This window comes from Esox lucius, chromosome 10 (genome assembly GCF_011004845.1).
Source record: "Esox lucius isolate fEsoLuc1 chromosome 10, fEsoLuc1.pri, whole genome shotgun sequence".
Lineage (NCBI taxonomy): Eukaryota > Metazoa > Chordata > Actinopteri > Esociformes > Esocidae > Esox > Esox lucius.
Window position 1 is genome coordinate 28,707,603 of NC_047578.1, and position 22,708 is coordinate 28,730,310.

The 22,708-nt window shown below is 42.7% G+C and overlaps 1 protein-coding gene across 5 annotated transcripts; it reads right to left on the minus strand.

Moving 5' to 3' along the window:
* Window positions 1-263: 263 nt before the first annotated feature.
* On the minus strand, window positions 264-22,708 carry LOC105007923 (lamin-A). 5 transcript variants are annotated; one of them, XM_010867051.5, is made up of 13 exons: window positions 18,153-18,261; window positions 17,385-17,752; window positions 10,839-10,995; window positions 10,428-10,553; window positions 9,999-10,169; window positions 9,652-9,777; window positions 9,252-9,472; window positions 1,910-2,165; window positions 1,659-1,766; window positions 1,362-1,481; window positions 1,222-1,278; window positions 916-1,110; window positions 264-733 (listed from the first exon to the last, which is right to left on the minus strand). In XM_010867051.5, exons 2-13 carry the CDS (start codon window positions 17,726-17,728, stop codon window positions 698-700), a joined length of 1,917 nt encoding a protein of 638 aa, XP_010865353.2. In that variant the 5' UTR covers window positions 17,729-17,752; window positions 18,153-18,261; the 3' UTR covers window positions 264-697. The 5 variants fall into 5 exon arrangements, with proteins under 5 accessions (XP_010865353.2, XP_010865352.2, XP_010865350.2 ...); XM_010867050.4 differs by lacking the exons at window positions 264-733; window positions 18,153-18,261 and adding an exon at window positions 22,694-22,708 and having other exon boundaries at window positions 754-1,110; XM_010867048.4 differs by lacking the exon at window positions 264-733 and having other exon boundaries at window positions 754-1,110.

Sequence of the window (22,708 nt, forward strand, 5' to 3'; positions counted from 1 at the left end):
TGTGTATAATGTAGAATAATGTCCTAGCAAACATGATACAAATATACTGTCATAACAGAGTACATTAGTGTAACAAATCTGAAATTCCCCAGGTTATTTATATATAATAAAAATGTGAATTTAAACAAATGAGGCATAAATCACTACATGACTTTGCCAGATCTAAATGCCTGAAAAATTCTGAAAAAAAGAAACAATATAAGAATGCATGTATTACACTTACCATTAGCACTTTAATTAAGAAAAATACAGAACAGAGACAAACCATAACATCAGTGAGGCACAAAAATGAAAAAGGTTTATACAATGAACAGAAAAAGCTTATACAATGTGCAACATTAAAGAAGTGAAGTTATCTACAGTAATAAAATCATTTTTTTGTGTATTTTATTGATCCATGCAAAGTTATTCTATTCTACTCTTTAAAAGCAAGACTGAAGGCATAACATGCATAAATCCATTACAAAAATGTATTGCTGGCATGGCAACAGTGGTCAAATATAATGTTCAGCCCAACAAATGAATGTGCTTTGTCTGGAACTAAACAACATTCAAATATAAAGTACGCAGATAGAAATACTACAAGGTAAATATTTGCATTTTTATAATTTTTTTTTACATACTGTATAAAGAGTATAAAAAAGATATATGTATGTAAAAAAAGAAGCAAAAGTACGATAGCTATAATTGCACTGCCTCACATGATGGGGCAGTTCTCCATTCTAGAGCCACTCTGCAAAAAGAGACAAAAAAATCAGTATACCCTACATTTTTTATATGATGTTTGTGCTGTTAAATTGTACCCCAAAAAAGTTGCTCTGCAGAAGGGCATGTGCCAAATGACTTGAATGTAAATGTTATGTAGCTCATAGATTTTACAAGCAGACAAATCAAACCCAGAACACTAGGCTTTACCTTACGTGGCGTGCTGCTGCTTACAACATAGGAGTGTGGGAGGAGGCCATCAGTAATTCCCCCACTGCGGATGGAGCGGGAGGCAGAGGACAGAGAGAAACCGCTGACGGACTTGTTTTCCGATGGCAGGCCACAAGAGCCACATCGGCTCCGCAGGTTATACTCACCATCTCCACCGCATGTGCTATGGGCCACCTTCAGGGGGTGATAGAGACACATAAAATAATTACAGTTGTTTTACTACCTTCCTATTGGAAGTGCTAAAGGCACACCTGTTTAATTCTTGAGTCTATTCATTGCACTCACCATATCTTCGTCATCATCCTCAAATAGGATACGGGTCACCTTCCTCATAGCCATTTCCTAAACAGAGAGAGAGCTTTGTTGCATGACATTTGTTCATTTGTCATTGCTGTCATGGCATTAGACATTATGCGAATGCCCACCTCTCCACTGGCACTGATCAGAGTGGTCTGGAACTGGTCTCCAATGCCCCATGATGTCTGGTTCTTCCACACCAGGTCGGAAGGGGGATTGTGGCTACCACCTGCTGTAGATGCCCAGATCTGATGCCACCCAAAATGTAATTTAGTGTTTGATTGTTTTTTTTAAATGTCAGTCCATAGTTATTGGTTTGATGAAGTTATCTTCCATTCACATCCTTGCAATAATGGTATGGTTTTGAGGTCATTTTGAGATTATTACCTTATGATTTGTTTTTTTAGGTAACCACATGTTCTTACCGTGACCCGTTGGCCGGCCTTCAGGGAGAATTTAGGGGGAAACTTGAACGTGATGGTGGCGCCTGAGCCCACCTGTCGCTTCAACAGCCAGTTGCCCAGGTTTTGGTCCTTGTGAGTGATATAATATATTACTATACTATAAATGTACTAAAGCAGCGGTAGTCAATTTATCCAGTTTCTCTAAACATCCTATGAAGCTAACAACAAAACACTAACTGACTTCCATGCAGCCCAATAAATACTGCTCTCACCTCATCTGCTTGATTGCTGAGCCGCACAAACTTCCCGTCCAGGTCCACTTCACTCACAGTGACACGTCCTCTAGCAGACGCCTGCTGGGTGATGCGTGTTCGTGCCACACTGCCACCTATCAGGCTGGAGACGTCGCTGTCATTGTCATTGAGACGGCGCTTTTTTGTAGAGGAATTGCAGTGGACGGTGCGGGCACCCGAGCCAGAGGGGCATCTTTCCGTTGCTTGTGGAAAAGGGCTTGGGGACAGACGTAGTCTTTGGGAGTAGACCCGGCACATGATGAGAAAGGACATTGAAAAACAGAGAAAGGAGGAGAGCAACAGTAGTATGTTACTATGTTTGAGTTTTTGTGCAAAGAACGTCTCAGTATGTGGCATTTCTTGCAAATGCAAAATGAGCTAGTTATCTTTTAGGCCTGTGGGCCTGGTGTTAAAACTGGCTTTTGTGAAAAACAAAAATGGTTGGTGTTAGAAATGCATGGGTCCTGGTCCCAGGCCACCCCCTGATTAGTGCATCTGATCTGTTTATTCAACTAGTCGCATTCTATTCAACCAGTCCCCGTATAATTCCTCTCATTTTCTTACTTTAAAAGTGCAGCGAATAGAATTCAGCTGCCAGCCCATGCCTCTCTTTTACTCAAACAGCATGAATAACTTGATCTAGACATCACTGCTCAAATTTCTATAATTACAGTCAGGTGCGAGCTTTGGAATTTCACTTAATCCATAGTCTGGCAGCTGGATGGCTTGTTTGGAATTACTGGCCAGTGTGGGTGAAATAAAAACGATTGATCCACACATCACTATAATGACTAGGGTTTTTATATGGAGGTGGGATATTAAAAAACGTAACGACAAAGAAATAAAATTAATCAAATCTATTTCAAAAAGAAAACAGATTTTTAAGCGCCCTACCTTTTGCTGGACTGCGTAAGCAGAGCCGGCCTAGAAGAGCAAATGTCACTTACCTACCTACATACCCACCCACCCAGTGGGGGTAATAATATAGGCTTTATCAAAACCCCTTGGGCAGTAAAAGAGTTGGGGTTTCCACGATTCTCTCATCTTTTTACTTGATGAGAAAGTCAGTTATGGTCACCTATAGTTATTGTATCAATGTCATTCACAAATGAAAGAAAAACAAATGTTTTTGTGCCATGAAATGAAATAGCTTCGGCAGGGAAAAGTTCATCTTCAGCCTCGCTAGAAATTTCACAATTCTTATGACTATTCCTAGGAAGTTAGTAGATACTAGTAAGCCTATTACTGGCTACTAAGTTGTTAAAACAGCCAGTGGCATAAGCCATAGTTCATAGACGCTATTTGTGGTAAACCTAGTAAGAAACAATAATAATAATAATAATAACTTATACTTATATAGCGCCTTTCATAATACCCAAGGTCACTTAACAAATGAAGGGGGAGGGGGGACTTGGGGGTTAGGGATCAAAGGACTTATTGAAAATAAATGTTTTATGGTGCTTTTTGAATATGGGCAAGGATGGGGCAGAGCGGATGTGGAGTGGTAGACTGTTCCACAGTTTTGGAGCACTGGCAGAGAAAGCCCTGTCTCCAAAAGTCCAAAACCTTGTACGGGGGGTGTCCAGTAGGTCTTTGTCAGAGGACCGCAAGGAACGTGACTGTGTGTAGGGGTGGAGTACTTCTGTGAGGTATTTAGGTGAAAGTCCATGGAGAGATTTGTAGGTAAGCAGGAGGATCTTATAGGTGATGCGAGACTTGACTGGCAAAATGAGAGTAATATGCTGCCAGGGCTTTGTGTGGGTTAGAACCCCGGCAGCAGAGTTCTGGACATACTGGAGTCTGCTGAGGGTCTTGGTGGGCAGTCCGGATAGGACACCATTGTAGTAATCCAGACGGGAGGTGATAAATGCATGGATGAGTGTCTCGGTTACTGAATGTGTGAGTGAAGGCCGGAGTCGTGAAATATTTCTGAGGTGGTAGAAGGCAGACTTGGTGATTTTGTTGATGTGGGACCGGAAGGAGAGAGTGGAGTCCAGGATGACACCCAAGTTGCGCAACTTTGTTGACGGGGAAATGGAGCAACCATCCACAACCAGGGGTTTCCAATTTTCCTGAGCAGTGGTGCATGAGCCACCACCATGAGTTCTGTCTTGTTACTGTTGAGTTTGAGTAGGTTTGTGGTCATCCATGATTTGAGTTCCTGCAGGCAGTTGACAAGTTGTATGGGTGGAAGCTGGGAGGAGAGGTTTGTGCTGATATAGAGCTGGGTGTCATCAGCGTAGCAGTCGAAATTAAGTCCATGTTTACGGATAATATGATATAAAGGGGCCCCTCCATGAACTGGCACCTTAACGTGGTGGAGGGGTTTGAGTACCCGAGTGACCCTAGGAGCTATGTTGTCTGGGGCTATATGCCCCTGGTAGGGTCTCCCAAGGCAAACAGGTCCTAGGCGACGGGTCAGACTAAGAGCGGTTCAAAACCCCCTTAATGATGAGTACAATTCTGAGATCCGTGACGTCGCCCGGTATGGCGCAGCCGGGGCCCCACCCTGGAGCCAGGCCCGGGGTTGGGGCTCGTATGCGACGTGGGGCCGCCTTCCCGTGGGCTCACCACCCACAGGAGGGACCATAAGGGGCCGGTGCGGAGAGGATCGGACGGCAGTCGAAGGCGGGGGCCTAGACAACCCGATCTCTGGACACGGAAACTAGCTCTAGGGACGTGGAACGTCACCTCGCTGGCGGGGAAGGAGCCTGAGATCGTGCGTGAGGTTGAGAGGTTACGACTAGAGGTAGTCGGGATCACCTCTACGTACGGCTTGAGCTCTGGAACCACACTCCTTGAGAGAGGATGGACTCTTCAACCCTCTGGAGTTGCCCATGGTGAGAGGCGGCGGGCTGGTGTGGGTTTGCTTATAGCTCCCCAGCTCTGCCACCATGTGTTGGAGTTTCCCCCTGGTGAACAAGAGGGTCGTTTCCCTGCGCCTACGGGTTGGGGATAGGTCTCTCACTGTTGTTTGTGCCTACGGGCCGAACGGCAGTGCAGAGTACCCGACCTTCTGGGAGGGGTGCTGGAAAGTGCTCCGACTGGGGACTCTATCGTTCTACTGGGGGACTTCAACGCCCACGTGGGCAACGACAGTGACACCTGGAGGGGCGTGATTGGGAGGAACGGCCCCCCTGATCTGAACCCGAGTGGTGTTCAGTTATTGGACTTCTGTGCTAGTCACAGTTTGTCCATAATGAACACCATGTTCAAGCATAAGGGTGTCCATCAGTGCACGTGGCACCAGGACACCCTAGGCCGCAGGTCGATGATCGACTTTGTTGTCGTCTCATCTGACCTGCGGCCGTATGTCTTGGACACTCGGGTGAAGAGAGGGGCGGAGCTGTCAACTGATCACCACCTGGTGGTGAGTTGGATCCGATGGCGGGGGAGGAAGCTGGACAGACTCGGCAGGCCCAAGCGTACTGTAAGGGTCTGCTGGGAACGTCTGGCTGAGTCTCCTGTCAGAGAGATCTTTAACTCCCACCTCCGGCAGAGCTTCGACTGGATCCCGAGGGAGGCTGGAGATATTGAGTCCGAGTGGACCATCTTCTCCACCGCCATTGTCGAAGAGGCCACTCGGAGCTGTGGCCGTAAGGTCTCCGGTACCTGTCGAGGCGGCAATCCCCGAACCCGGTGGTGGACACCGGAAGTAAGGGATGCCGTCAAGCTGAAGAAGGAGTCCTATCAGGCCTGGTTGGCTTGTGGGACTCCAGAGGCAGCTGACGGGTACGGACAGGCCAAGCGGACTGCAGCCCGGGTGGTTGTGGAGGCAAAAACTCGGGCCTGGGAGGAGTTCGGTGAGGCCATGGAGAAGGACTATCGGCTGGCCTCAAAGAGATTCTGGCAAACCGTCCGGCGCCTCAGGAGATGGAAACAGTGCCCTACCAACGCTGTTTACAGTAGAGGTGGGCAGCTGTTGACCTCAACTGGGGATGTCGTCGGGCGGTGGAAGGAGTACTTCGAGGATCTCCTCAATCCCGCTGTCACATCTTCCATTGAGGAAGCAGAGGATGAGGGCTCAGAGGTGGACTCGTCCATCACCTGGGCTGAAGTCACAGAGGTGGTCAAGAAACTCCTCGGTGGCAAGGCACCGGGGATGGATGAGATCCGCCCTGAGCACCTCAAGTCTCTGGATGTTGTGGGGCTGTCTTGGTTGACACGCCTGTGCAACATCGCGTGGCGGTCGGGGACAGTGCCTCTGGGATGGCAGACCGGGGTGGTGGTCCCTCTTTTTAAGAAGGGGGACCGGAGGGTGTGTTCCAACTATAGGGGGATCACACTTCTCAGCCTTCCCGGGAAAGTCAATGCCAGGGTTCTGGAGAGGAGAATATGGCCGATAGTAGAACCTCGGATTCAGGAGGAACAGTGTGGTTTTCGTCCAGGCCATGGAACACTGGACCAGCTCTATACCCTCTACGGGGTGTTGGAGGGTTCATGGGAGTTTGCCCAACCAATCCACATGTGTTCAGTGGATTTGGAGAAGGCATTCGACTGTGTCCCTCGCGGCATCCTGTGGAGAGTGCTTCGGGAATATGGGGTCCTGGGTTGTCAGGTCCCTGTACGACCGAAGCAGGAGCTTGGTCCGCATTGCCGGCAGTAAGTCAGACTTTTTCCCAGTGCATGTTGGACTCCGGCAGGGCTGCCCTTTGTCGCCGGTTCTGTTAGTAATTTTTATGGACAGAATTTCTAGGCGCAGCCAGGGGCCGGAGGGTGTCAGGTTTGGGGACCACACGATTTCGTCTCTGCTCTTTGTGGATGATGTTGTCGTGTTGGCCCCTTCAAACCAGGACCTTCAGCATGCACTGGGAAGGTTTGCAGCCGAGTGTTAAGCGGTGGGGATCAAAATCAGTACCTCCAAATCCGAGGCCATGGTCCTCAGTCGGAAAAGGGTGGCTTGCCCACTTCAGGTTGGTGGAGAGTGCCTGCCTCAAGTGGAGGTGTTTAAGTATCTAGGGGTCTTGTTTACGAGTGAGGGAAGGATGGAACGGGAGATTGACAGACGGATCGGTGCAGCTTCTGCAGTAATGTGGTCGATGTATCGGTCTGCCGTGGTGAAGAAAGAGCTGAGCCGCAAGGCGAAGCTCTCGATTTACCGGTCAATCTACGTTCCTACTCTCACCTATGGTCATGAGCTTTGAGTCATGACCGAAAGGACAAGATCCTGGATACAGGCGGCCGAAATGAGCTTTCTCCGCAGGGTGGCTGGGCGATCCCTTAGAGATAGGGTGAGAAGCTTGGTCACCCGGGAGGAGCTCAGAGTAGAGCCGCTGCTCCTCCACATCGAGAGGGGTCAGCTGAGGTGGCTTGGGCATCTGTTTCGGATGCCTCCGGAACGCCTTCCTGGGAAGGTGTTCCGGTCCCGTCCCACCGGGAGGAGACCCCGGGGAAGACCTAGGACACGCTGGAGGGACTATGTCTCCCGGCTGGCCTGGGAACGCCTCGGTGTCCCCCCGGAAGAGCTGGAGGAAGTGTCTGGGGAGAGGGAAGTCTGGGCATCCCTGCTTAGACTGCTGTCCACCCGGCCCCGGATGAGCTGAAGATGATGGATGGATGGATGGATGACCAAGGGGCAACATGTAAATGTTGAAGAGCAGAGGACCAAGCACAGAGCCCTGGGGCACGCCATGGTTGGCGGGTGTTGAATCAGAGTTGGAGCCATTTAGGGTTAGTGAGATAGGAACGAAACCAGGACAGTGCTGTGCCACTGAGGCCAATGAGCTCAGAGAGGCGGTGGAGAAGGATGGAATGGGAAACTGTATGGTTAGTTAGTTTCACCCAATGCTGAATGGTGTCTAGCGACTGGTAAAATGTGTAGTGCCTTGGCCTAGTGGGTAAAGACAGTGCCACTCATGTGGGAGACCGAGTTTGAATCCAGTGAGGACGGCGGTGTTTAATAATTTTTATTGCGGGCCGCAAAAAACTGTTCACGGTTATAGTGCGACTACTTGTGGAGTACGCATCCGGGTATGCTTTTTGGGTCAGGATAGACAAAAACTTATCTGGCTACAACATTCAGTAGCTACGATATAGTAAGCCTCAACTAAAATTGTTTATGGTTATACAGTATTGCAATTATTTCTGGTGGATTCCACGAATCTTTCATCTTTTTACTTGACGAAAATGTCAATTATCGTCCCCTATGATGGCCACTCAATGCTTCATTAGTGTTATTTTAGCAGCAGGACATTATGCTGGCAGCACTCAGATTTTCTTTATCACAATAAATGCCATCATTGAAATGTATGAGGCAGTATAGTTAACAATCTAGTCTGTGAAAAAGAACAGACAAGAATAACATTGGAACATAAAATGTACAGACTAGATTGTTAACTATTTTACCTTATATATTTCAATGTTGGCTTTTATTTAGAAAAGGAAAATCTGAGTTAGGAGTGCTAGGAAAATATCCTGCTGTTAGAAGAACGGTAATGAAGCCTTGAATGGCCATCACTGGTTATCTTCACCTATATTGATAGATACTGTATAAGTGTCATTCTAGAATGGCTAATCAGCTGTTAAAACGGCCAGTGGCAAAAGAGGATTTGTTCAGGATAGACAAAAACTTTGCTGGCTAAAACCTTCAGTAGCTACATTATAAGCCTAAAACTGTTTACTGTTATGTTGCGACTATTTCTGGTGGATTTTCTAGTTATGTCTTAGACAAAAACTTTGCTGGCTAAAACCTTCAGTAGCTACATTAAAAGCCTAAAACTGTTTACTGTTATGTTGCGACTATTTCTGGTGGATTTTCTAGTTATGTCTTAGGATTTGTTCAGGATAGACAAACACTTTGTTGACTACACGATTCTCTTGTCTTTTCACTTGACGAAAAAGTCAGTGGTACAGTAGTTATTGTATCAATTTCATTCACGAATGGCTAATAAGCTGTTAAAACAGCCAGTGGCAAAAGCCCTACAGATGCTATTTGTGATGGAGGAAACTAAGAAAAGTTACTCAGTTTAACACAATGGTTTACGGTGTCTTAAGAAATATTAAAACTTGACGTGATGTTAATGTGTGACAATTATATGTCAAGAGGCTATACAGACTCTTGGGAGATGTGTAGCTTGGTGACGTAGTGGTTAAAAACACAGCCTTTCACGTAGGCCCTCCGGGTTCGAATCTCGGGAGGGCAACAACGATCAACGCTTTTTATTGTGGGCCGGCTGAACTAGGCTTGCCTGGTATCTTGTTATATTGTATGCCCAACATGTCTGTTTTTAGACCTGTAAGTGAACTGTGTTTTTTCAGTGTGTAGGAATGAAAAAGTTGCAATAAAATTGTATCTGTCATTTATTTTAGGTATTCAATATACCTCTGCTCCTCTCCCTCCAATAGTTTCCTGTAAGCACAGATCTCCATGTCCAGGGCCAGTTTCACATCCAGCAGCTCCTGATATTCATCCAACTGCTGCTGCATCCTCTGTCTCATCTCAGCCATTTCTCTCTCCTTCTCCCCTAGCAGACGGCGTGTGGTTTCCCTCTCGCGAGACAACCCCTCCTCCAGGTCCCTGACCTTCGCTTCACGGGCTGCCAACTGGAATGGGTTTAAAGGTTTTAATGGCCTACACTATTTTCCATTGGGTTATCAATTTTCTTTTTCAGTTACTAGATTAATTTCCTTTGAAATACGTATATCCTAAATAAATCCTTCTAAATTCTACAACTTCTACAACTTGACAGGGTACAACAAACCGGAACAATAACAAAAACTACCTGTTTTTGCAGCTGGCTGAGTTGAGTGGACATGGATTCGACGCGTACTCTGGTCTGCTGAAGCTCCTCATGGGCAGCCCCCAACAGGTGGCTGTTCCTGTCAGCAGACTGATGGGCATTCTCCAGCTGGAAGAGAACAACAACAGGATGGACACCATTCATTACAAATGTTATTTAATCAATCAATCCAAAAAATAATTATCATCAACCAACCAATCAAATACTTGACATGAAATCTCTCAACCAGTAAGATGCATGCAGCCCTATGCATTTAGAGTACATTATAGACGCACTTCACATCAATAACATCTCTCTTTCATAACTTCAAAATCCTGTGGATGGGCTACCTTAGATGTATAGGTCTTCTCTATATCTTCCTTGTACAACTTGATCTGTAGCTCTTGCTGAGTGCGCATCTCCATCAGGGCCTCAGCCAGCCGGCTGTCAAAGTCCTCCTGTTTTCCATTACTCAGCTCTACAATGCGGGACTCATGACGTCTCTTGGTCTCTTTCAGCTCCTTTAAGAGTTTTACCAACAAAACAAAGTCTTTACAACTAGTTTCTTAGACCCCTAAGCATTATCCTGGATCAATAATGATTATGTAGGGTAATCTAAATCTTAATCTGACTGGGATAAATTCCGGGCCTATGACTGCTACTTGTTTAATACAAATTAGTCACAGATGTCAAAAATGATGATTTTACAATAGTTGTCATCATAATAGCCTGACATCTGACTTTTTTGTCATTTTGCAGACACTTTCAGACAGTCTGACCTCATTGTAGAGGTTCTTCTGGAACTCCAGCTCTTCCTTAAGGGTCTGGATGCGATTTTCTCCATCTACTCTCCTTAGCATCTCATCTTGCAACTGCTTCTTAGCATCACTCAGGCTGGTCTCCAGCTGATCAAAAAGAAAAATAAGATGTTTAGATATGACTGACTTTCACACCCAGGTACGCAAGCATGATCCGGCTGTTATCACATAAACCTGACTTGTGTATGCAAAAAATATACTTTGCAAGGGAAACCCCCCCACAAACACAGACATTGAGAAGAGATGGTTTATATCACTGTTCAACAGATCAAGACATTAAATTAGAATGAACTGGAGTGACAAAAGTCAGTGACTCTCAAAAACAATGGTGAGATGCAATACTGCATAGAACCGTAACAATGGTGAGTTCACCTTGGCTAGCTGGGTCTTCAGGTCCCTGACTTCAGCCTCCAGGTTGCGTTTCTCTCCTAGGGCAGTGGTCAGAGACGCATCCTTAGAGTTCAACAAAGCCTCCAGGTCCTTCAGACGGAGGAGTGCCCCGGCCAGGTCAGACTCCTTCTTTGTGTTCCTGAGATGGAATGAATTTGCTGGATTCATTGTTTTTTTTTTTTAGACTCATAACATTTTACATATAGCACATAAATGTTTCAACAACTGTATCCACTAACCTCATCCCCAAGTGCAAATAAGGATCACATACTCTTTTAACTTAGCTTATGATATATTACAATATAGTAAAATATTTGAAAAATGTAGTAGAAATATATTTTAACCGTTTCCTTATTTAATTCATAAAGATATTTCAATGGGCTATTTTAGAGAAAGGGAAGCCTGAGACCGGAAGGGTGTTTCCAGCCCTGTGCTGTGATTCATGTTTTTATCTATACCCAGCTAGTGTGATGCGTCCGGCTGCCACAAGCCACAACTCTCTGTGTTTGGCTAAGACGTTGCCATGGCAACCCTCCAGGCTTTGCCAAACACCATCTCAATATTTATGGAAAAAGAACAGAGGCGGGTATAGGAACACTCCAAACACTGCCACGTATTCTCCATTTAGCCTACGTCCCAAATGGAACCATATGTCCTACACAGCACACCACATCAGAGCCCTGGTCAAACACTAATAGGGTGCCATTTGGAAAGCAGATATAAGGACTGTGGTGAGCAGAAATGGGAAAGCATTAGTCACTGAGGCTGGATGCTGTACAGTGGGAGCGGATGGGAGCTATTCTCTTCTGGCAATGATTTAGGGTAATATGTAGATGGATGGTCTGAGCAGTGTTCACGATTGTGAAAATGAAGACATTTACAGCTTACCGCATAGGTTCAATGTAGCTCAGCTGGTAGAGCATTATGCTTGCAACAAGAGGGTTGTACGAAAATGTGTTTGTTCACTCACTACTGGAAGTTATTCTGGTTAACAGCATCTGTTAAATTACTCAAATTAAAATCTTATTTAGAAGCTGTTTCACTTTGACACACAGTACTCCCAAAATCCTAATTGTGTAAGTTTTTATTTAATTACCTACCTGCTTATTGATGATAAGTGACAAATATTTACAAACCCAAATGTGAATAGGGTTGTATTCAATTGTATGTGAGGTCAAAGACTATTTAAGTCAGAATCAGAACAATGTCTTCAAAAGCTTTTACAGTACCCACATAAAATAAATGTGGAGGCAATACAAAACATCTGAATGTTCAGATCTTAAAAAATGCTATATTTCCATAGTGTTGTTTCGATCCACAATAAATTGTTTGCATCTCAGTATGCCAAAGGCTGGTTTAACAAAGAGAAATGTTAGAAGGGTTGAGTCCAGAATGCCTCCCTATTTCCTATGCGGTGCACAACTTTGGACCAATTGGGAACTACATTGAAAACTTTGACGTCTTAAACATATTTGGGTGAGTCAGGCAGCCCAAATTGGAAAGTAGGATGTCAAGGCATGGAAAGTCTGAATCCAATGCTTAACCATTTACATTTACCCATAACAAAATGAACACGTAGACACACATCACATACACATTTAAAAGTTTCAGTGAATATAACCCTAGCTCTTCTGCTTATCACAGAATGGTGATATTTTACTCTAATAGCTCCTGTTACTAATTGTAAAAATAATGGTAATACAATTAAAAAAATTCACACTAACATACACAGCCAGTCCATAAAAGTCTCTGTGATTGATGAAATAACAGTGGTATCTGGCACCAAAATGTTAGCAACAGATCCTTGAAGTCCTATAAGTTGTGAGGTGAGGCCTCCATGGATCGAGCACATCCCACAGATGTTTGATTGAATTGAGATCTGGGGAATTTGGATGCCAAGTCAACACATTGAACTCGTTGTTGTGTTCCTCAAACCATTTCTGAACTATTTTGGTTTTGTTGCAGGGCGCATTATCCTGCTGAAAGAGGCCAATGCCATCAAGAAATACCGTTGCCATGAAAGAGTGTGTAACAATGCTCAGGTAGGTGGTACGTGTCAAAGTACACACAAATGGAACCTTGGCAGGACCCAAGGTTTCCCAGCAGAACATTGCCCAAACCATCACACTGCCTCTGCCGGCTTGCCTTCTTCCCATAGTGCATCCTGGTGCCATGTGTTCTCCAGGTAAGAGACACACACACACTTGGCCATCCATTTGATGTAAAAGAAAACGTGATTCATCAGACCAGGCCATCTTCTTCCATTTCTCCGTGGTCCAGTTCTGATGCTCACATGCCCATTGTAGGCGCTTTCGGCAGTGGACAGGGGTCAGCGTTGGCACCCTGACTGGTCTGCAATTACGCTGCCCCATACACAACAAACTGCAATGCCCTGTGTGTTCAGACACCTTGAGCTACATTAGCTCGTCTGTGGGATCGGACCACATGGGCCAGCCTTTTCTCCCCACATGCATCAATGAGCCATGGCTGCCCATGATCCTGTTGCCAGTTCACCGCTTTTCCTTCCTTGGACCACTTTTGATAGGTACTGACCACTGCAGACTGGGAACACCCCACAAGGGCTGCAGTTTTGGAGATTCTCTAACCCAGTCGTCAAGCCATCACAATTTGGCCCTTGTCAAAGCCGCTCAGATCCTTACACTTGCCCAATTTTCCTGCTTCTAACACATCAACTTTGAGGACTGAATATTCACTTGTTGCCTAATATACTGACAGGTGCCATGATAACCAGATTATCAGTGTTATTCACTTCACCTGTCAGGGGTAATAATGTTATGGCTGATTGGTGTATATTGCTATCCTATGGGGACCAGAACCCCTGTTACCTAACCCTTACCCCAACATTAACCTCAATAACTCAAACAAAATCCTTTAACTTAACGCTAACACCTAACCTGAACCTAACCCCTAATGCCAAAACCCACATTCTAACACTAACCCCAGTTAACCCTAAACCTAAACACAACATTGGGGGGGACAACCATAAATGGTGTCCTATGCCCAGGCTGGGGGGGGGCATTTGGTTGGCTTGATAACAATTATAAATGTTTCAGTCAATGTTAGTCAGTCAAGGGATTCATGTTTTTTTACTCTTTGCTGTTTTTGCTGGTCCGCGTAAGCAGAGCCGGCCTAAAAGAGCAAATGTCTCTTATTGAGTGAGTGAGTGAATGCCTGACTGACTACCCCTTGTTAAATAGCGTAGTGGTTAGAGATGCAGGCTCCAGAACAACAGGTCCCACGCTTGCCTCCTGTAATAGTCAAAACACATTAGGCCTGAGGTTCAGGACAGAAAAAAAGTCACTGGCTACAAACCTATGTAGCTACATAATAGGAAGCCTAAAATAAAATGGTTCTGGTGGATATTAGGATTTGTTCAGGATAGACAAACACTTCGCTGGCTTCACGATTCTCTCGTTTTTTCACTTGACAAAAAAAAAAAAAAAGTTATCGTTAGTGATGGCCATTCGAGGCTTCATTACTTCTTCTAGCAGCAGGATATTATGCTAGCAGTGCTAACTCAGATTTTATTTTTCAAAATAAAAGCCATCATTGAACTACATAGGTTAATATAGTTAATCTAGTCTGTACATTTTGTTAAATGTCCGTTCCAATGTTTTTCTTGTCTGTTCTTTTTCACAGACTAGATTGTTAACTATATTGCCTTATACATTTCAATGATGGCTTTTATTGTGATCAAGAAAATCTGAGTGCTGCCAGCATAATATCCTGCTGCTAAAATTACGCTAACGAAGTCTTGAATGGCCATCACTAGTTATTGACACCTATATTGACAGGTACTGTATCTATGTCATTCACGAATGGCTAATTAGCTGTTAAAACGGCCATTGGCAAAAGAGAATTTGTTCAGGATAGACAAAAACCTTGCTGGCTACAACCTTGAGTAGCTACCTTATGGGAAGCCTAAAATGAAACTGTTTACTGTTATATTGCGACTATTTCTGGTGGATTTTCAAATTATGTCTCAGGATTTGTTCAGGATAGACAAACACTTCGCTGCCTACACGATTCTCTCGTCTTTTCACTTGACGAAAAAGTCAGTTATCATCACCTATATTGATATAGTAGTTACTGTATCAATGTTTTTCAGGATTGGCTAATAAGTTGTTAAAACGGCCAGTGGCAAAAGCCATAAAGTTCATAGATGCCATTTGTGGTGGAGGTAAACTTAATAAAAAACGTTAATCAGTTTAACACAATGCTTAATGGTGTCTAGCGACATATTACTTACTAATAAGCTTTTAAAACGGCCAGTGGCAAAAGTCATACAGTTCATAGATATTATTTGTGGTGGCGGTGAACTTAATAAGAAACGTTACTCAGTTTCACACTAGTTAATGGTGTCTAACAAAATATTAAAACTTGGTGTGATGTTAATGAGTGAAAATGATATTATGTCAAGAGGCTATACTAATACCCAGCAAATGTGCAGTTCGGTGGCGTAGTGGTTAATGACTCTGTTTTTCACGTGAGCGACCTGTGTCAGATTCTTGAGAGGGCAGCCATGCTTATCACATTCTACTGCGAGCCGGCTGAACTAGGCTTGCCTGGTTTCTTGTTTATACATCATTATGATTAAACCTTTTTCTGTAAAAATGGTTTGTTCTACCAAAAGCCAATCAGTGATACCCTAACACCAACAGGCAATCAGGGCAATACCCTAAACACTAGATAGTATTTATTAAGTAAAAAAAAAAAAAAAAACTTCAGTGCCAGTGGAATGTCATTTTATCATTTTTGGAGCACGCAGCTACTTCCCAGGCAATCCCGTTCCAGCCAATCGCCTTCTGCAAGGCAGGCTTTCCTCCTTGGCTTATTTTGTGAACATGTATTTTAACTGGATGATATTATACAGTGGGAAGAACAAGTATTTGATACACTGCCGATTTTGCAGGTTTCCCACTTACAAAGCATGTAGAAGTCTGTAATTTTTATCATAGGTACTCTTCAACTGTGAGTGACGGAATCTAAAACAAAAAAATTATTTTATTGCATGACATAAGTATTTGATACATCAGAAAAGCAGAACTTAATATTTGGTACAGAAACCTTTGTTTGCAATTACAGAGATCATACATTTCCTGTAGTTCTTGACCAGGTTTGCACACACTGCAGCAGGGATTTTGGCTCACTCCTCCATACAGACCTTCTCCAGATCCTTCAGGTTTCGGGGCTGTCGCTGGGCAATACTAATAATTGCACCAACTGTTGTTGCCTTCTCAACAAGCTGCTTGCCTATTGTCCTGTAGCTCACCCCAGCCTACAATTTTATCCCTATCTACAATTTTATCCCTGATGTCCTTACACAGCTCTCTGGTCTTGGCCATTGTGGAGAGGTTGGAGTCTGATTGAGTGCGTAGACAGGTGTCTTTTATACAGGTAACGAGTTCAAACAGGTGCAGTTAATACAGGTAATGAGTGGAGAACAGGAGGAGAACCTGTTAGTTTTTCTTAAAGAAAAAATTAAGTATTTAAAAATCATACAATGTGATTTTCTGGATTTTTGTTTTAGATTCCGTCTCTCGCGGTTGAAGTGTACCTATGATAAATATGACAGACCTCTACATGCTTTGTAAGTAGGAAAACCTGCAAAATCGGCAGTGTATCAAATACTTGTTCTCCCCACTGTATATAGCATAAGTATGCCATAAGGAGCGATGTTTGCTAACTGTAAGAAACTGTAATGGCAGCTAGAGACCAGGACGACAGTCAATTCTTCACCTGTCTACTACAGAATAAACAAAACAGCAAAGCGAACGACGGCTTAGACCAACTCTCTGTAGCTAGCTACCAGGAACCTTAACCTAACGTTAGTAAGGCTAAGAAGAACGCTTTTTTTTCATCAGGTAATTCAATTTTTCATATTTTCATTCGGAACATGATTCTCTATCGGCATTGCGGAACCACTTTCTGACAGGTGAGTAATTGCAAAATGCTTTAATTGTTTTTTTACTGAAAAAATCCTACATAGTGCAGCTTAAAAATAAAAAACTTATTTAACCAATACATTTGTCTAATTACAGTACTGTAGCTATCTGGCTAAAACATTGCAACCATGCCACCATGCAACCAAAACTAGGAGCACAGAAATGGAAGGACAAATCTAAAAGAGAACGACTATGTGTAGCAGTTAAGTAATGGCTGATTGGGACTGAGTAGGTTATGAATTGAAAAGAGGTGACAATTAAATACCTGTGTTGGAAACAAAGGGATTTGAATGTGGCCGAATTAAAACATTAAGCAATAAAACGTTTTTTAGACAGTAATATAATTACTATTAATTAAATGTTTTTGGCCGGTGGTTTGGGTCCTAAACGTTCAATTCTGTCCCAGGCCCTGTCATTCCTGTTGGCGTCCCTGCTAGTAGGAACAAAAAAAACGGTAGGGACCACTTTGTCAGGTTTAATTGCCTTTGAGGGGACTAATAGTATTTTGAACCTGGATCTTCACGCACGCACACACACAGGCACGCATAAACATACACTGTACCTGGCCTTAAGCTCCTTATAGTCCTCCCGCACTTTGCCCAGCTCCAGCTGCAGGCGTGCGCGCTCCTTGGCCACCGAGTCCAGTGTCTGCCGGGCATCAGCTAGCTCGGCCTCATAAGCGGCCTTCATGCCCGTCAGCTCCCGGCTGATCTCGGTCTCCGACTCAGTAATGCGCAGCCGCAGCCCCGCATTCTCCGATTCCAGAGAGCGCACCTTGTCTATGTAGACGGCCAATCGGTCGTTGAGGTTGCACAAGTCGTCCTTCTCTTGAAGACGCGTGATGCGGTTTGGGGAGAGAGGCGAGCTCTCGACGCGAGGAGTTCGACTCTGGTTGGGTGTCGCCATTATAGGTCAAAGTAACCCGGTACTCTATGCAGTAGTATATGGATGGAGTCTTTGAACATTCATGTAATTGCAACAAAAACACAACTAAAAATAAACTAATACAGCATAGGCAGACTTATTGGGGGGAAAAAAGCAAATTTTAACTGTATAAGTATAAATATCAGCAGAACATTGTTTTTGCTACATTTAAAAAGACATTGCTGCTGTTATTTCATCAATCACAAATTCATAACAATATTTATTGAAAACTTTAAATTAAAGGAGTACATTCTGGTCTGATGACTGAATGTTAACTACATTAAAAAAGGATATAATATATAACCCTTCATAGGAAATTATAAACTCCACGAATAACTAACATTGTTGACTCAATTTAATTGTTCTGTTTAAAATGGCTCAGATACAGATAAAGTATAATAATTACCTTTAAAGTTGATGTGGAAAATGTAATGTATATCTGAATTCGTCAGTTGCTCACCTTGTCTTTCAGACTGTGAAAAAGCTATGTACTGTTCCCTCCCAGCCTAATAACACTGTCTGAGAACCAGACTTCTCAGTGCCCATAGGCCTGTTTGACCAGGAGATTGAAAAGAACCATAGAGATGGAAAGAGGTCTCATCTGCTCCGCTGAGAATGAATCTGTGCTTACCTTTGCATGGGCAAAAATATTGAAGCTACAGTGCCTGCATGCGAATGGTTCATCAGGAAACAACAATCAATGACCAACTGGGTATTTAGCAGAAGTCAGACATTTAAAATTAGAAGTTCATCTTACCTTGACTACATTAAAATTGAGGATGACATTAAAACAGTTATGTACATGCTGGAACATAATTTGAAATGATGTCCAAATTTGGGTCACCAGAGTTAATTTTTTAGGGCTATTACACAGGTGCGGAGTGCACCACTTGGTTAAAATTTTATTTTGAAAGTTCTATATTGAATAAAAGTGTGACAATCTGTTGTTCATTCAATGCTTTTATTTGAATTCCCTTCAGTTCAAAATACATGTAAAATTTGGTTGTACCACCTTTTTTATTTAAATTTGTATCAGGTCAAGCTGCCTGCAAAGTGTATGCCTAAATATTTCAGTTTCATTCAATGCATGTTTTTTTAGGTGAGCCAAAAAGGATTTGACAACACCATAAATATTTCACAAAATGTTTGCAAGAAGCTTGTTTAAATATATTGGGGTCTTCATGAACACATTATTTACTTTATCTTTTATGAGAATGTATTAATATTCTTTGTTTCTAACCTAATCCAATCTGTATGCAGTTGAACTTATTGCACCCACTACTGAGTTGCTAGTCTTTTTCAGAAAGTACTTCTCAGTAGCAAGTCTAGGCATTATATGGATGATAAAATTAGATTAGATTCAACTTTGTCATTGAACAAGTACAAGTACAGTACAATGAAATGCAGTTTGCATCTAACCATAAGTGCAAATAGAGGAGGGCAGAAAAATAATTTATATGTATGTATAAGAGGAATGTATAGATGCGCAGTTTATGCAAATGCATTACATATGGCAGTCCAAAATGTGCAGTGGAAAATGTACAAATGTACAGAACATTTACAAGTATTAAGTATAATAAATGTGCAAGTGGGATATATAGCTGTGTGGGTACAATTGGCAATACTCAATAGCATTCGGAATTTGCAATCGAGGCAAATTGAAGGAGCAGGGTAGCATGTTCAATTGAAATGAAGGGATAGCAGCAATGAGGTTCCCGATGTAGACATGTGTATGTAATAATTGAAAATGCAAGTACAGTGGCAGTTCTAAATATGCAATGAGGGCACGTTTAAGGTGCATTTTGGCATGTGTAAATGAAATACAGGAATAGCAGCAATTAAATCAACAACTGAAAATTTCCTTATCAGACTTAAGGCAGTGACAGAGTTCAATAGTACCAAGTGTGGGTATAGTTAGTGATGGGAAGTCACAGAGTTCAGCAGGGTTACAGTAGATGGAAAGAAACAGTTCCTGAGCCTGCTGGTGCGAGAACGGAGAAACATGTACCATCTGCCTGATTCGAGGAGGGCAAACAGTTTGCGGCATGGATGTGAAGGGTCCCTGGTGATGTCTGCGCAGACACCGCTTGCGCTGGAGGTCTACAATGGCTGGCCGTTTTCAACACCCGTTGCAGGGTCTTCTGGTCGGACTGGGTAGACGCTGGGCCTTGCAATGTACTCTTGGTCAAAAATACTGCAATAGTTGGTTGTCCTCTCAGCTGGATCCCAATTGGTAATCTTTTACATTCCACAAACATGCTTACTGTGACTTGCATGTCTGATGTGGACCAGCCTTTGTGGAATTAAGACCACACTGTTCATTTGCAATATATGTAGATAATGAATTTGTTTAGCACTCTGTGAAAGCTTCAGATTTGTGACTTTGAGTGCAACAACCTTGTCTCTGTCACTAACAAACACACTCAAAGGTGTGTATTGCTCACATTTATGTAAAAAGGCATGCTGGACTAAATGGAAATAAGAATTAAAACTAAGAAATAAATGTAAAAGAAAATACAGGTTAAACCAAATTAGTTGATGTACATCTGAAATATGTGAAACCTGCAGTAGGTAGACTCCTGTGTCAATTGCTGCTATGCACAGCTGATTGAAAATCATTTTACTAAATCTAAATTGTAGGACAGTCTATATCATAAAATATTGGGTCACAACTGAATTATCATTGTCAAATTTGGGCCCTGTTTTTGTGGACCACAGCTAAGCATTTGGAAAGGACTAGGCTAATGATTCTTTGGGGGGGAAAAAACATATTCCAGCATGGATATTGGCACTGAAAGCCTCCTCCATTTTGGATTCTATTGTCTGATTCTCCCTAAAGACTCCGTTGGTCACGTGAAGACAACTTGAACCAGGATGTCAGGCAACTCCAAGTTATATTTCTGGTCACAAATTTAACAATATTTTTTTTAAACGTAAACAGTTAAAAAACAGTTAAAAATACCATTTCGTAGTTTGTAAAATGACAACTCTTTGGCTAAAGACTGCACTCCAATCCACAAAATCTAATTACTAGATCCATAATAACATCCACAGACACCTCCACACAAATTCTAAGCACACAGCCAACTCAACGCAGGAGTGGGACAAGTCTGTGAATGTCCTTGAGTGGCCCAGCCAGAGTTGGGACATGTACCCTATCATATGTCATCCTGAAAATGGCTGTGCAATGATGTTCCAAATCCAACCTGACTGAACTTGAGAGGAAATGCAGAGAAGAATTAAGTTACAATTTCAAAGTTGAAAGTAAATTCTGATTGTATGATAAATACATTTTACCCCTCATTTTACCCCTCAGAAGCGAAAAAGCGCTGCACACTACTACATTACTGAAAATATTGCCCTCCTGCTAGATTTTTTAATTCCTTCAATAATTATGGAAAAAGATTAGCTTAAGCATGGTGATGGCCTCAATGGCACTGCTGATGATGGAATACATTCAATAATGGCTCGGTTTGAAAGATGAGACCTCTTTCCATCTTTATGCTGAGACCTTTTCTCTCAGCTCCTCCTTTCTACTTTCCTACCCTCTCACTATATTGTGGGCGTGACCTTTGAGAATGAATTTGGAATGTTGTCTTGCCAAGCAATGCTTTCATTCAAGGCTGTGCAACATTACGGCTTAGTAGTCAGCATTCAATTCCATTAACGATTTTTTACATTTTTAGCCGCATTTGGTTTTTAACAGATATGTTACCACTGAGTACTACTGAGTATAACTCCTAATTTTGTTGAAAGCATTTCAAATTCATAAACACTACATATAAAAATGTACTAAAGTTAAATGGGATGTTACTGTTTTCATAGGATGTTGAACAATATTAACATCTTGTAGCAGGCATACACTACCATTCAAAAGTTTTTGGTCACTTAGAAATGTACTTGTTTTTTTAATTAAAGCACATTTCCTGTCCATTAAAATAACATCAAATTGATCAGAGATACTGTGTAGACATTGTTACTGTAAATGACTATTGTAGCTCGAAACAGCTGATTTTCAATGGAATGCCTATATAGGTATACAGAGGTCCATTATCAGCAACCATCACTTCTGTGTTCCAATAGCACGTTGTATTTGCTAATCCAAATATATAATTTTAAAAGACTAATTGATTATTAGAAAACCCTTTTGTTTTTTTATGTTAGCACTGCTGAAAACTGTTGTGCTGATTAAAGAAGCAATAAAACTGACCATTTAACAAGTTGAGTATCATCAGCATTTGTGAGTTTGATTATTTGCTCAAAATGACCAGAAACAAAGAACTTGCTTCTGAAACTTGTCAGTCTATTATTGTTCTGAGTAATAAAGGCTATTCCATTTGAGAAACTGCCAAGAAACTGAAGTTCTCATACAACAATGTGTAGTACTCCCTTCACAGAACAGCGCAAACTGGCACTAACCAGAATAGAAAGAATAGTTGGAGGCCCCGACAAATACATTGGAGTATCTAGTTTGAGAAACAGTCACATGTCCTCAAATGGGAGCTTCATTAAATAGTACCCGCAAAACATCAGTCTCAATGTCAACAGTGAAGAGGCAACTTCGGGATGCTGACCTTGTAGGCTGAGTTCTTCTTCTGCCCTGTGTCTGTGTTCTTTTGCCTATCTTAATCTTTTCTTTTTATTGGCCAATCTGAAATATGGCTTTTCCTTTGCAACTCTGCCTGGAAAGAGAGCATCCCAGAGTCGCCTCTTCATTATTGACATTGAGACTGGTGTTTTGCAGGTACTATTTAATGAAGCTGCCAACACCTACTGTAACACTAAATTCTTTCATCATTTGTCCTCTCTGGTCTTCATTTAAAAAGGAGGAGATTCTTTAGTAGTGAAAGTATCTCCTCCCTGAAAGTAAAGTGTCAGACCATTGAGAAATGTTGTACTCATTTTCTTTGTCAATGTCTAGGCTGGTCTGGGGTCTAAATTACTTACTTGTGTGTGACCGAC